The 15,180-nt window shown below is 41.0% G+C and overlaps 4 protein-coding genes across 5 annotated transcripts in view; 2 read left to right on the forward strand and 2 right to left on the reverse strand.

Annotated features, from left to right (window-relative positions):
* Nucleotides 1-16: 16 nt before the first annotated feature.
* Nucleotides 17-3,081, forward strand: tmem234 (transmembrane protein 234). Of its 2 annotated transcripts, none has more exons than XM_067614392.1 (5): nt 17-215; nt 635-786; nt 908-974; nt 1,681-1,773; nt 2,066-3,081. In XM_067614392.1, the coding sequence occupies exons 1-5, from the start codon at nt 203-205 to the stop codon at nt 2,167-2,169; spliced, it is 429 nt and encodes a 142-aa protein (XP_067470493.1). In that variant the 5' UTR covers nt 17-202; the 3' UTR covers nt 2,170-3,081. The 2 variants fall into 2 exon arrangements, with proteins under 2 accessions (XP_067470493.1, XP_067470494.1); XM_067614393.1 differs by lacking the exon at nt 17-215 and adding an exon at nt 226-548.
* A 128-nt stretch (nt 3,082-3,209) lies between these two features.
* Nucleotides 3,210-8,610, reverse strand: dcdc2b (doublecortin domain containing 2B). The gene is made up of 14 exons (XM_067614390.1): nt 8,443-8,610; nt 7,918-8,212; nt 7,734-7,785; nt 6,147-6,217; nt 5,929-6,060; nt 5,694-5,828; nt 5,540-5,579; nt 5,288-5,353; nt 5,004-5,175; nt 4,790-4,899; nt 4,578-4,646; nt 3,847-3,951; nt 3,639-3,737; nt 3,210-3,548 (listed from the first exon to the last, which is right to left on the reverse strand). Exons 2-14 carry the CDS (start codon nt 8,199-8,201, stop codon nt 3,441-3,443), a joined length of 1,443 nt encoding a protein of 480 aa, XP_067470491.1. The 5' UTR covers nt 8,202-8,212; nt 8,443-8,610; the 3' UTR covers nt 3,210-3,440.
* Nucleotides 8,611-9,273: 663 nt separating this feature from the next.
* iqcc (IQ motif containing C) lies at nt 9,274-12,898 on the reverse strand. Its single transcript, XM_067614019.1, has 5 exons — nt 12,789-12,898; nt 12,396-12,539; nt 11,983-12,313; nt 10,851-10,972; nt 9,274-9,531 (listed from the first exon to the last, which is right to left on the reverse strand). The coding sequence occupies exons 1-5, from the start codon at nt 12,828-12,830 to the stop codon at nt 9,496-9,498; spliced, it is 675 nt and encodes a 224-aa protein (XP_067470120.1). The 5' UTR covers nt 12,831-12,898; the 3' UTR covers nt 9,274-9,495.
* Nucleotides 12,899-12,929: 31 nt separating this feature from the next.
* Nucleotides 12,930-15,180, forward strand: part of fancm (FA complementation group M) — a 42,618-nt gene continuing 40,367 nt past the window's right edge. The window contains exons 1-3 of the mRNA XM_067614015.1: nt 12,930-13,882; nt 13,971-14,143; nt 15,013-15,090. Coding sequence (XP_067470116.1) covers nt 13,174-13,882; nt 13,971-14,143; nt 15,013-15,090 — 960 coding nt within the window. The 5' untranslated portion in view covers nt 12,930-13,173. The remainder of the gene's footprint in view (nt 13,883-13,970; nt 14,144-15,012; nt 15,091-15,180) is intronic.

Below are 15,180 nucleotides of genomic sequence, written 5' to 3' on the forward strand. Positions count from 1 at the left end.
CAAAACGCTCACGAATGAGATTGTCGACATAAAATCGGTGCCTGTCTGGATTTCCATTTATCACTTTGTAGTCCTTAAATACCTGGAGATATATAGACAAATCCGAAGCCTTTCATAAATCAGTGCGTGTATATTTAAGTTCACCGACAGCTGAAGAACAGTCTTGAATGCGACTTTACAGCGAACTGTTTACATTATTACGATGGTGACTGTTGGTGAGTGGCTAACAAGCTAATTTATCCTCTGGAATCGTGTATTTGCTCCAAAAAAGAAAGATTGCATTAGTAGTTTGAGTTTCAATAAATATTTATAAGAATCCGCTTTCTCTATAGCATTAATAAAACAAAACTAACCCAAATCTAGCTGTCATATTAGAGCCCATGCTAAGGAAGTAAGCTAAACATTCACACTGTTCCAGCTAGCACAGGTGCTATCTAAGCTACACCTTGGCTTGACTATCACTAATCAATAGTAGTTGATGGAAGTCGATATGTGACTTTCTGACACCTATTTTATACTGCCAATATGGCCAGGTCTTCCTTGTAAAAGTACGTCAAAAATGTATCTCAAGAGATTTCTGGTTAAATAAATTAATAATAATAAGGTGGTATAAGGTCAGTGTCCTTTGTCGCAGTGGAGCTGTTGAGTCTGCTGCTGGTGGCAGTGCTGTGGGGCTGCACCAACCCTTTCCTGAAGAAAGGCACAGAGGGGATAGAAAATGTGTCACAGACCAGCAGGGTCTCGCAGCTACTGGCTGAGGTCAAGTTTCTTTTCCTCAATCTCAAGGTAAACTCAGAGATCAGGGTTTTGGTTTGGTTTTTTTTGCCATTGTGCAAGTTTGTAATGATTACTTTATCAAAATAAATTGGTGTAATAACACCTTTTTCCTTTTTATCTTGGTGCCCAGTACCTCATCCCGTTTCTGCTGAACCAGAGTGGCTCTCTGGTCTACTATTACACCCTTTCCACCACAGGTGAGCTGCTTCAAGTTTAACATCATCACTGTCTGACTGCAGCCTCTGTTATAATGAAAAATGTAGGGGAGAATGGGTTCATTTTTGACTCTGGTCAATATACCTTTTTCACAGAAGACATTTTCAAAAGCCCAGGTGAGGCTAATGATATCAATTATGGCTCAGTTTCACCAAGTGTCCCTAAATCATCCTAGTACGCCAGCATGCAGCATGTCCCTAGAGCCCTAAATATCACCTAAATATCCTGCACCTGTCATTTTCTTTATTAATAACCCTTGTGCTTTTCCTGTATATGCCCTACTTGCCCACACTGAAGACGTCACACACATTTTAATGGTATTTTTAAAGAAAAAGAAACCAGGAAGTGTTTTTTAGAATCTCATAGAAACTAATAAACATGCTTATGAATAAGAGATCCAAACTTAAGGACCACACCGTATTTATGCATTCATGTTTTTTAACTTGTCATAGTAGGTAAAGGCATCACAGGTGTTACTAATAACATTAACAATGGCTCTGTTTTGATTAAATGTCCCAGTAAGCCGTCGCAGTCAGCCAGCACATACAATACCAGGACCCTGAAACTGAAGCAGCTAAATGCAACGCATTATTTATGCTTCCTCTACTTTGACATGTCAATCTAATAATTGGAGCATTTGATAAGAAAATATTATACCCAGATCCTCCTCCTTTTCTTCTTATCCAGAGTTATCTCTTGCTGTTCCTGTGGCCAACTCTCTCACCTTCCTTTGCACTCTGCTCACTGGCAAGTTACTGGGCGAAGAGTTTGGAGGCAAACGTAAGTGACTCATGTTATGTTGGTGATATAGATACTACTATATTGGCAAGCTTTTCAGCTCGAGTCCAGTCACACAGCTGCTTACGTTGATTCACACAGGGACACATCTAGGAAACTAAGATGCTCCAACACTTAGGAGCAAACACTAGACTACTGGAACACATTCAGACATGTTTGAACAAGAATTGCTCAATATTACTTCTCTACGCCTCTGTGCTCTGTCTTTTAAGATAAGCCTCTTTAAAAACTTTAATTTCCCTTCATATCCTCCCTCACATCTTTCTTTTTTCAGAGGCTCTTGCAGGGATGTTCCTCACCATGGTTGGCATCACTTTGTGTGTGATAAGCTCCATTGAGGACTCTGGGAAGCAGGATATGACTCAGTCCGTGCACTAATGGTGACCTGTCTCGATCAGAAGATCAAGGATATACCTTCCTGTGAGCAGATAACACAGAAGTACAGAGTGGCAAAGCAGAGCTGGCGCCGGACTTGAGGGGGCAATTTGGATTCAGGCAGCGACTACTTAGAGTAACGGTTTCTGGTGGGAGAATTGTGCCTAAATGAACTCAGCGTGAGCTTGAAAAGACCTACCTAGAAACTCTCACACCAAGTTGAAGGGGAAGTGGGTTCAAGTAGGGTTCACCCCAGAGCGAGACCAGATTTATGGAGTTTGCATAGAAGTCGGTGGTTGTTAACTTCTACTTTTTAGCACTCTGCTGCCCCACCATGTGACTAGCATCTGCATGAACACTATAGAGACCACATACAAATAAGGCTGAAACGGACCAATTAGGTGTCACCTCCTGGTTTAATAGGGGCATTTTACTGCGACTGCCTTTTGTCAGCTTCGATGTGTGGGAAAGAGCGGGACACAGGAGAGGACATATTTCTATTTAGCTTGAGGGTAAAGTTGTTTTTCATTCACTTATTTTTCTTCTCCTCTTTATTCTTCCCCTGCTGCATCATATACATGATGTATTACTGAGGTAGATGCAACGTAGTTCCTTTTGGGGTTTTTTTACGAAGATTAATAAGGACTTAGTTGCTTTAACAGCCAGTGACCTTGCTGTATGTTCTGTAAATATGTCTGGACAAGTTGTAGAGTAATCAGAAATACATCCCATACATAGTAATATATATTTTTATTATCACAGTATTTAATTGACACAAGACTTTGCATTGTCGTGATCTCTTATTGTGATTTCACATCACAAATGTCTGCAAACCGAGATACATCGGAAATGTCCCAAAATATTGTTTCTTGTGTACATCTTGTATGTGGAATAAATTGCATCATTGAACATCTACACATTATCTGCATCAGAATTATCCTTGCATCAAACACTACCTTAGGTTCATCATTGTCTTTGTTCAGACTGTGTTGATTTAACTGTGTGATCATTTTCAAAGTGAATTGTAATACATAGAAATAGAGCACGTGATATCGTGTGGATCTTCTGTTGTGTTCTTATTTGAGCGTGGTCACATTTTTGACTCTAACAATTGCTAAAAAAAACAACAACAACAACATAAATTCAATGTTGTTACTTGGCTCATAACCACAGTTAAAATACAATCAATCTAACATTCATTTAGCCGCATAGGTCACATCAAAACAGTAAGTTATCTGCTGTGCTTGTGGCTGTAGTTCAGCTGTTGGTGGTTATTATGATGTGAGCTCTTTGAAGCTTCTGTGCTCATCAATCACTGCTCCTTCCTGATGATGATGATGGTTCTGTTCTAGTTTTATTGACGGGGAGTCCCGAGGGCTCTCCTGCAAAAATATTAAAAGTGTAAAAGCAGAAATAATCAAGCACACATTTTCTTGGACCTACTTATGGTGCTGCCAAACAAGACAACTTGCCTTTTCTCTTTGAAATTCCTTGTTCCTTCCTCGAATTCCTCGGTGAGAGTTGGACGACAGAGGCCTCGACTTTGATGACGTCCGCTTCAGCTCAGGCTCCTTTTGAGTCAAGTGACACATCGATCGCTGATTATGTTTTCGTGTCCGTGTACTCATTCTAAGCTGTTACACATTACAAGCAGTTGCTAATGTGAGTGGGTGTGTGTACCAATATTTCAGCAGCAGACTCCTCAGCTCTCGCAGTATTTTCTGTCATATCCTGAGCATCCGTTAACGTCGTCTGTTCCACATCGTCATGTTCAGATGATGACGCCTTTTAAAAGGACCAAAAAAAAAAGAAGTTATTTTCTGAACCTATTTAATGCAGAAAAAGTTGACTGAACACTTTTTATAGGATTGGATGATTAAATGCAACCACCCACTCACACACACTCTACCTGCTTTCCGTTGTGTTTGTGTGGGTGTTCTCGTGCTTTATAATTTGTGCATGTCTCTTGAGAAAAACAGATAGGGTTTTATGTGTTTTTTTTTTCCCACACACTCGTGCTTGTGACAGTGAATAAATAACTGTACTTTGCACACAAATGAAAGAATAACGTGGATATTAGTGTGTCAGACAGGAATTTATACAATAGATTGTTTTTTCTGGACTGGTTGCTGTTTTTGCTTTTCCATTTTCAGACAAAAATATGTCACATAATCTGGCAAGGGCACCATAATCCATAAACATAATCATATAAACATATTTCTTATCCAGACCATTATGGATCCATTTTCCTGAATCGATCATTTTCTAAATTATACCTTCAATGTCTGTCCCTTATGCTTGTACCTGATAGGGAAGCTGATAGCAAATAAATGTGAAAGATAGCAATTTTTCCCCATTTCTTCATTTACATAATAAGCAATATATTAACATAGAGTTTGTTTTCGGCCTACCTGCTGTGTGCTGTGCAGAAGATCATTTGTGTTGATTTGTTCCTCATCCTCCACTATTTCTGCCACTCTCTTTAGATGGAAAGTGAGAGACAGATTTAGATTCGCCCATGTATTAAGCATATCTTCTAAGTAATGAAAAAATGCCTCCTTCTGTGATATTTTATCATGTATTTATAAGCCTGAAAGGACATTGAGATGACTGTAAAGCTAACCTGGTCGACAGGAAGCTCTGTAGCTGTGTTCTCATCCTCCTGCACCTCCTCGGCTCCTCTGACCTCCTCTCTCCTCTTCCGTGCTCCCCCTTTAAACACGCTGCGCTGGACTGTGATACAAACATTCATTGTGAATGTGAAAAATGTCAATTTAAAACTCAATATATTAAGTTAGATTCTGAAAAAACAAAACAGAATGACGGGAGATCTTAACCAGATCCGTTGCTGAGTGGTGGTCTCGGCTGCCCTCGGTTTTTGCGGATCTTGACCGGCCTGGCGAAGAACATGGATGTCTCATCGGCTCCTTCTCTCCGGCTCCTCTGCTGTGTGGCTTGTGGAGCCGCAGCTTCGTCTCCTGTTGACTTCACCCTCCGCCCGTCTGACATCTGACATTCATAGGATACAACTGAATTAAAGTCACTTCATGTATGGTGAATTACATAAAGATAAAACTGCTTTCTGCACTTTTTGTCTCACTGTTTTCGTTTTTTTTTTTACCTCTGGGGACTCGAGGAGAGCTGAATCACTGTACTGGTCTTCTGGTCCGCTTTCTGTTTTCCTGTTCTGAGAGAAAAACAGAAGATGTCCATTACCTGATTTTGTTTTTTAAGTTAGTTATCTTTTTACAGCTGACATTTTGCAAATGAACTGCAGCCTGCAGAGTAACAATGCTGAGAAAGTATTTTTATGGCATGAAGGCAAGGTGAGTAAATTGCATTATAAACTGAATTTAGCAAATGGATTAGTTACCTGAGCCCTCCTCAACATCCTTCTCTTTCCCGGGTAATACCTACAAAATCAAGAAAACAATCATTAATTCAATCATTATTTTATTTTAGAATGCTGAAAGGTCAGCCCAGATGCACATAAACACACACACATGCAGGACCTTGCATAACAATACCTCTCTGTGGCTTTTGAAACCATCAGCTCCACATATGGAAGTTTCTTGAACCTTTCAGTACCCACGGCAACGTAGCAGTGGCCGGTCTCCAGCTCCCCAGCAGAAGTCACAGTCACTCCTTCCAAAGAGCACAACCTGATAAAGCACAGGGGGTTAGAGCCACATTTACTGGATTTTATCTCTCTTTTTGTATTCATTGAGTATGTGAGAGTGTGTTTCTGTCAGTGTCACTGACCTGCGCACAGCTCCGGTCCGTAAACTGACTTTTTCTGTGACCAGACTCAGGATCTGCTCCAGGTCCTGCTGCATGCTCCGAGGGATGATGAATCGGAATGGCGCACACAGGAAATCTCCATTACGGAAAACGCTGAAACATTACAGGGAGTGATGCTCAGATGCTTTGTATGTACACTTTGGATGATTGTGCGTTTGCATGTACACTGTCCTACTCACTGTATAATGCAAGGTACAGGTATAAACTTCTTCCATCTGGCTGAGACATTTGGCCTCTGGATGATTTTTGCCTGCAGGGGGACATTCAGAAAATAAGATGCATCATGCAGCAGAACATCATAATGTTGTCATTTCCTCACCGATATTGAAAATTCCCTCCTCGGATTTACGTCATCCGTGTTCTACCCATCGGATACATTGCACGTCCATCACAGCGAAATCAGTGATCCAAAACATATAATGACTGAGTGAATATTCTGCTCATGTCAGCTCAAGAGCCGCAGCCATGGAAACCAGCGTCACTCCAAGACTTTTTCGATGGCACATTCACATGACGCGTCTGATCCGAAGGCTCCTGTCAAATTTGCTACCCATGTCGTCCCATATCAATGAAATCTGGAGCCAATATCTGCGTCTGCCTTTGATAAACGTAGCTGGACTAAATCAATCAGCTCAAGCAGACACTGATAATCTTCCCTTATTGTTTTTACTTTGAAGTAGCAGACGTTTAATGCATTTACAGTGTCTCTGAGGGAAAGAAAAGAGGCGTGGGGTGGTGAATGTGGGCATTAGGCCTGCCCAGACATGCACATAGCCCTGATAACACTGTGTGGAAGCCTAACTCTTTGTTTCACCGGCAGGATAAAACACATTCACATGCGGACACACTTCCTGTATTGCTCCACAGCAACCACAACACAGGCATGTAAGACTTTAAAACCAAACACACAGGCTAAAAAAAAAAAAAAAGAAAACACTTCTTTCCAAATGGCGGACTTCCAAGGCACACACAATTACTCTCCACTCTTTTATGTTTTTCAGAAAAGTAGCTCTGATGGCTTAAGACAGCAGAAAGCACACTCTGGGTCTGAAAAACCAAGCAGTGTGACCCTTGCCAGCTGGTTGGAATACAAAGCGAGCACTTGTCAATATGAGTGGCTCTATGTGTGTATTTTTGTGTGTGCGGCTTTGAAATTGATTTTGTGTGATCATGCAAAAAGAGGCTCTCTTTGCATAATGCCTCCCTTTCATTTTACAATAAAAAAAAAGGTCAAATTCTAACAACTAAAGAGAAAAGAGCTCAGATTCATTCAGAGGATTTTTCGTGAAATCATAACCTCTGATGCACTCTGGGAATTTTCTGATCTCTGACGATAACCAGCTTTAATTACTGAATCTAATGTCACTTGAGAGCCCTGAAAGGGCGCCCTGCAAGCTCTGACTGACTGTTTGATGGACAGCACAATGATTAGCTCATTAATTCCGGTAATTTACATGACAACCAGTGGCATCAATGGGACCGACAGCGCAAAAAGAGTGCTTATTGAAATAATCTAACTAATGCTAACATAACAATGTGTTGTCAAATTTATAGGCAAATCTGATCTCCTCTGTAATGGAAAATCCTGCACTAAACCACACACGGACTCATTTTCATATTTGACTTGGCAGGAGTTCAACTTGATATGAGCACAGTATGGCCTGGTGGTGCATTCCTCCTGGTTAGACTGGGATTAATGAGTGATGGACTGTTACTGCTGGCCTTAAAAGAAGCTGCCCACATGAGAAAATACTGTAACAGCCTACCTGAGTTTCTTCACGGGCAGCGGGCTGCTTTTTCATTCCTGCGTTCAGGTAACTATACATGAGAAGAACACATATGATGAAGAAAAGCCTGCAAGACGCCTGCTGTATCATTCAAACACATCCTGAATTCATTTTAGAGCTAGAAAAGCAATGTATTATAGTAGATAATAGATTTTGTACTCACTCCAGTTTCTTGAACCTCTCAAAGCCAGCAGCAACATACTGGGCTCCTGTCTGAAGGTCCTGAAGCTCTGTGACCCTGTGGCCCTGTCTGGGGGTGTACAGAGTCCTGACGGCAAGCGGAGCACCGATGTTCTGGGTCACGTCATTTAGAAAGGCCTCCATAGTGGCCACTTGTCGCTGGTTGACTATGAACCTCCGTCCGCTGTAGAAGGGGTCTCCATTCCTGTACACCACCACGCTCTTCACCGGAGGCAGAAGAGTTGCGGCTGCAGTGCCGGCAGCCATCTCTGGGCCAGCTGTTACACACACACACACACAAATGTAGAGTGCTTTTGAGCCCAAACACACACACACACACACATATACACCACATAATTCTCTCTCTATACACAAAAACAGACATGTAGTGCTACTAACTAAACCTTGAGTTGCATCTACTGACCACCTTCATACACTCATACTACATTCTTTGAGTCACACTTGTTCAACATGATCTTCCATACAGACACACTGATCAGTCACTCACAACGTCCAGTGGAGGATGAAGCAGGGAAAACCGCAGAATTGAAGGCAAAGGTGAAAAATCAGTCCTTTCTGTTGTTGTGGTCTGTCTGGACTCCCACTCACACACGTTCCGCTCACTCTATCCCCCCCTAACACACACACACACACACACACTACTCCACTGACGGCAGTGAGTATTTCCTGGTTGCTATGGCAGCATGGCCAGCAATGACTGGCTTTGTGGGCCAAACCATCGGCAGCAACCACAACAAAAGAGACAGACAGAGGAGGGGAGAATGGGTGGGTCGCTGCGTTGTAAGCTGAATCAATAAGATAACAGCTACACCTTGTTGTCTGTATTTTCCTGAAATGTGCCAAAATAACAGTGAATAATAGCAATATAAAGCAAGTTCAAGTACCTGAAGCTCACAGAAGCATTACTGGAAATTCAACCCTTTTTATATATAACATTTTTAAATATATACATGTTTTTTGGAGTTTGAGAGTGCAGCTTTTACTCTCTTTACTCTATTTTTTACCCTCTAAATGTGTCTTCCCATGCGTGCTCTTCAATGACATTAATAGCAAAAGACAACAGCAGCTTAATAGGAGACTGTCATGTGAATATCTGTAGGATGAACTTCTCATGTGATCAGCTCATTCATTGTGATCCAAATGGGAAATTTGAGCTTCTGAGATGACAAAACACAAACTTGTTTATAGCTAAGTACCCTCCCTTGAATTCCTTTCAATAGACCTTCTTCCATCATAATAGTAGCTACCTCAACCTCTCACAGTTTATGCTATTCAGAGGAAAATATGAGTGCAGTGGCAACAACAGCAGAAGAAAGACTTTATAGAAAAATAAAATTTATTCATTTTTTACATTAACAAATAACACACAGTGTACAGGTTTATTAACTCTTCATATTCTGTCACATTATAAATACTACTCTAAAGCAATTTATTTTCCGTGCAGTTGTATGTCCTCATATCTTAAATGGATTCCATTACAGAGAGTTCAGTTGACTGACCGCAGTCAGGCCGTCGGTCCTGGTTCAGATAACATCTGCTGTCAGGATGCACCCAGCCTGTCCTTCAGTGACAAGTACTGCAGGGGAGAGGAAGGAAAGGAAAAAAAAAAACAATCATTAAAAGTTTATTTTCTGCAGCAAAGTTTTACCCCGTACTGAAACAGTTGGGTGAGCACACTCCCAGTGCATGACAACATGTCTATGAGAGGTTTTGGATTATATAGTTGAAATTATTAAATATGTTAACATACATATGTATCAGTGGTAGGGCTGAAGAGTTTGAAAAAATATCAAATTGAAATTATTTTGACTGATACTGCAATTGAGACATGATTTGCGATTTTAGAGGGAATTATTATTTTTACATTGTTATTCTCATTTTCATTGAAAAAGATTAAATGATTCTGGTTTCTGATTTTTGCAGGGATCCGTACAAAACAATAAAGAATAATTCTGGTCTGAACTATGATGGATGTTTAGAAAGGCAATTTGGTTTCTAATTTTGCTGTTCGCCATTGTTTTCTCTTCTAAATAACTCTGCTTCATCTTCAACTCTTAAAACCTGTATGATCGGTTGACTACTCGTGTTCCTTGTTCTGTTGCTCTCCTTTTGGCAATGTCTGCACATTCTTAGGTCTCAGCCATTAACTTGGTGAGCACTGTAGAATATTTTTCAGGCTGCAACTAATGATTATCGTCATGTCGATTAATCTGTTCTTATTTTCTCCATTAGTCAGTTGGTGTAAGAAATGTCAGAAAATGGTGAGAAATGGTGATCACTGTTTCAAAAAGCCCACAGAGATGCCCTCAAATGTCTTTTTATGTCTTGACCAGCAGTCCTGACCCAAACGTATTCAGTTTATTGTCACAGAAAACCAAAGAAGACCCAGATTGACACAAACTACAACTGCTCTTGAAAACTGTATGCTGGGGTACACAAGTGGATTCTGCTTATCTCTAGCCTGGGTTTAGTGGAGGTTTATATTAAGTGTTCTCTGTCCACATTACTCCACATTTTGGCACCTTTACACCTTTTGGAAATGCATGGTGCTTTGTGGAAGCAGTGACGTGGAATTCATGAAAACATTGATTGTGTTAAAAAATAAATTAAAGGAATTAAATCAGTACACAGTCTGAGCACAAACAGGCTGAACCATAAAGGCAGCTTTAGTATCCATGGTTGTAAGTGTAAGCTGACTTGTCGACTGTAGTCAGTAAATAGCTACTTACTTTGTTACTGGGTGCAGGTATTATTTCTTGTAGAAATGCGTCTTGTGCCTTCTGTGCTGACTTTGTCACTAAATAAATTTTCCTCGCAGCAGAAGCTATTTTCTTACCACAGGAGACTGCCTCTAAATGTAGGGAAACACTACATCTCTCCCGTCCTCTGCCTTACCTTTTTCCTGCTGTCAATGGCCTGTTGGAGCCAGAGCAGCTCCATGGTCAGGGTGTTTCTATGGAGACGCAGGTCCTCTGGGGTACGTGGCACCTCCTGGGCCAAGCAGTACTGCTGGGGACCTGAAAGAGGGATGGCAAATTCAAAATGACTGCAACCAGATATATTAAACGTGTTTCACAAAGAAAGTATATCTGCATTATTCTTGTAAGTGAATATTGACTGTCTTACAATCTTATTTCGTTTTTTTTTTCTTTAATGAGTTAAAAGCCTTCCCATGTGATGAAATTGTATGCAATGCTGTTTCACCTGAGTTGATCCTTTTCTTGAAGCTATTTAAAAGTATTGACACAGGTCACTGACTAATCTTATGTCAACCAATTTGCAGATTTCTTAGTCATTTTCATGAAATCAAGACCGGAATATTCTTTAACAAACAAAATGTCTTTTTAAGATGGACACTGTTTGCAACACTTAAACAACAAGATAAGTGCTGAGAACAAGTATCACTTATGGGTTAGAAAGAAATGGATCCTTTAACAATTTTGAGACTCAATGAATCAGCCATTTACCAAGGAAAACCAAACCAAACACCTACTGTTTCCAGGTTCTCAAATATGAGAGAACCTGCTTTTCTTTGTTTCATACCATTATAAATTACATATCGTGAGGTTTTAGACTGTTGGTTGGACAAAGAAATGTATCGTGATGGGCTTTTTCCTCACCATTTATGAAATTTCATTGCTGTAATCTATTGTGAAAACATTTGTAAGTTTCAGCCCTAAAGCAAGATGCATTGTAATTGTCTTTTATTAAAAAGACAATTACATCTGATTGACAAGAGCCGTGACACTGTTTACATAAAAGTTGGTAAACTCTTCAAGTAAAGGCGTGGACTGCCCGTCCACCTCAAGGTGTAATTATCAGTCTTTACAGCTTGAGCACCTGGTGTGGAAGTTAGTATGCACACAGACTACTAAACAGTGTCACGGCTCTTGACACTGTTTAGTAGTCTTATAGACTATATAAGTAGTCTTATATAAAAAGTTGTCTTATTTAAAAATCTTTAAATGGCCAAGCATATACAAAAAAAATAATCTGGGGACATGACCACTAAGTGCAAAAATCTCACCTTTGTGAGAGTGACTGTAGTTCATGTCCAGCTCTAAACTGCTCCAGATGGTGGTGGAGTCTCCTGTGCTCTCCATCAACCCAACAGTGTTTACTTTCTGTCCCTCTCTATTCTCTTTACAACAGTCTATGGAAAGGGAGGTTGGGCTTTTGGTTTGTGAGTCATCTCTCTCAGCTTCAGTCTTCTGTGGAAGGTGATGAAGATGCTCCCCTCTCTCCTCAGATAAGGGAGCTGCTGCCGCCGCTGCTGGGCTCTGGGAACTGGCACTGCCATCTAGTCCTGGATCTGAGCGTTCACTGGCGCAGCTGCTGGGTCGTAGAAATGGGCCATCCTGGAGATGCATGAGCAACAGCATGAGAAAAATACTGAGAGGCTGATTAAATCACACTTTCATTGCAGTTACAGAAACTTACAGTGTCTGTGAAGTGGGGAATGGAGATGACTGTTTCTCTCCACTTTAAGTGGGCCAAGCCTCCATCAATCTCGTTCACGATATCTTCAAAGTCTTCTCGTGCACGATAGACTTCTTTTCTCACCAGATATCCACGTGCATGTGCCTATAGCGAGCAGAGGAGAGTTACAGTAACTATAGTAACGGTGGCTAGTCCACTACTGCAGCTTTGCCTTGACTTTAGTCACGTCAATGCTAAAAACAATAGCCACTATTGGCAACCGTTTTTCAGAGTTAGCAGCTGAACACACAGCTAAAACAGCTAAATATCAATTGACGGCAAATCACTACACGCATATATACGCAGGTTACTGCTTCACAGGAAGAAAACTAATTCATTAGCTAATGTTATTACCTGAAAATAGGTGAGTATCTTCTCCCATTTGCTCCTGTCCATTGCTATGGTAACGCTACTCCGGAGAGCGGGAGATGAACTCGAACTTTTGATTTGGTTCCGGTGTCACACTTAAAAAGTAAAAGCTCCTTGTTAAATTTGACCACATAAGTATACTAGTTCAGTGTTAAGCTTGCTATATCGTCATAAACACAATATACGGAGATTTTAACAATTGAAACTGTATTCAAATGACCGAAATAACTCTGGAGTAATACTGTCGTTATCTTGTGGTGTTATATTCTGGAAATACGTAGCGGAAGTGCTCCGGTGTTTATATATTTTCAATTTGCAATGCAGCTGCTCGTCACATGGCAGTTTCTCTCTAAGTTTCTCGCCATAACTAATGAAAATGAGTAGTGGTTCAAATCAGAGGACTTTGTTTCAGACCTGGGGTGCGTCTGTGTCTCAAAACAAAGTTGTCCCGCCGAAGAATGATGGTAAGAAAGCCGCTGGACGGCGCAAGACAACCCCAAGCAACACTGTAAATGTAGCTGCATCACGTCCTCCTCGGAATCCTCTATGGGAAGAAATTGCTCAGGGGTCCACATACACGTCAGAGAGGCCAGTGAGGATAGAGGACCCTACACCTGCGTTTGAAGATGAAGACGACGATGATGATGTGATGGTGGTCGCTGTCTATGAAGCTGAAAAGAGCCTGCAACTTGATAATCCAAACTTTTTTCAAGATGACAACCCTGTAGGAACAGAGAGCACTGCCCTCTCTCCGATCCCATCAGGTGGGCAGACATATCCAGATTTTCCTGGCTTTGACAGTTCCTCAGCAAAGGTATGGATCTACCCCACCAACTATCCCATCAGGGAGTACCAGCTGAAGATATCAGAGGTTGCCCTGTTTCAGAACACACTGGTGTGTCTTCCCACTGGCCTTGGAAAGACCTTTATAGCCTCTGTGATTATGTACAACTTCTACCGCTGGTATCCATCGGGGAAGATTGTTTTCATGGCTCCCACTAAACCCCTGGTGGCACAGCAGATTGAAGCCTGTTATAAAGTGATGGGGATCCCTCAGGCACATATGGCTGAGCTGACAGGTGTGTTTCAGTTCACCTTAACAACAAGAAAGCATCGTATTTTACTCATTTATCTATTATTAACAAGAGTTCATCTCCTTATCTGCAGGCAGCACAGCAGCAAAGCAGAGGCAGGAGGTGTGGAGGTCCAAACGCGTCTTCTTCCTCACCCCGCAGGTCATGGTGAACGACCTGTCCAGAGACACCTGCCCGGCTCAGCAGGTCAAGTGTGTGGTGATTGATGAAGCCCACAAAGCGCTGGGCAACCATGCCTACTGTCAGGTACACCAACCTTCCAATGATGATCACAGCACTGAGTTAATTTTTTACATCACTGACTGGACTGACCAGATTTTCAGGTTATATTTTATTTGCATAATTCAACTCCAATACCCACCTTTCTAAAAAGTGACTGTAAAGTGATCCTCTGCCCAAAATCTATCCTTTGAATATGAAATACTCCATTATGGGATTGAAAGGTGACAGTAAAAAGTCCTTCACAGAGTATGAAAGCTGTGGTCAAACTCAAGGCAGCAAGTATGTAACACCTGATTTAAGTTTACTTCACTGGTCTTACTTGTTGGAAATTGAGACCCTGTTGAAGGCGCTGCAGTTTAGGGCTGCAACTAACGATTGTTTTCACTATCGATTATTCTGTAGATTATTTTCTCAATTTATCGATTAGTTGTTTGGTTTTCCAGAAAATGGTAAAAAAAATGTCAATCACTGTTTCCCAAGGCCCAATTTGACATCCTCAAATGTCTTGTTTTGTCCCGACCAACAGTCCACAACCCAAAGATATTCAGTTTAGTGTCATAGAGGACTAAAGAAACCAGAAAATATTCACATTTGAGAAGCTGGAATTAGAAAATATGGACATTTTCTTCTTTAAAAAAAATGACTCAAAATGATTAATTGATTATCAAAATAGTTGCTGATTAATTCAATAGTTGGCAACTAATCAATTAATCGACTTATTGCAGCTCTACAAAACAAAAGTTATTCTTAAAAGTTGGATCATGTTGCAATCAGTGTATTTTATTTCCTAGCTGTTGCTTCATCCTTAGGTGGGCAGTCAACACCTTTGGCAGCTTACATGTTTGGACGATCAAATAAAGTGTCTTGTACTTGCTCTTCTCAATGTTATTCAGGTGATCAGACAGCTCGGCAGTCAGACTCTACAATTCCGCATCCTGGCTCTTAGTGCCACTCCAGGGGGAGATACAAAGGTGAGAACAATATATTTTTGTTTCCATCCGACATAAACTCTCCGTTGAACTTTTCTCAGATTTGATTCCTTCTCCTCCCTTGGTCTGTCT

Source organism: Thunnus thynnus, chromosome 16, assembly GCF_963924715.1.
Source record: "Thunnus thynnus chromosome 16, fThuThy2.1, whole genome shotgun sequence".
NCBI classification, from domain to species: Eukaryota; Metazoa; Chordata; class Actinopteri; order Scombriformes; family Scombridae; genus Thunnus; species Thunnus thynnus.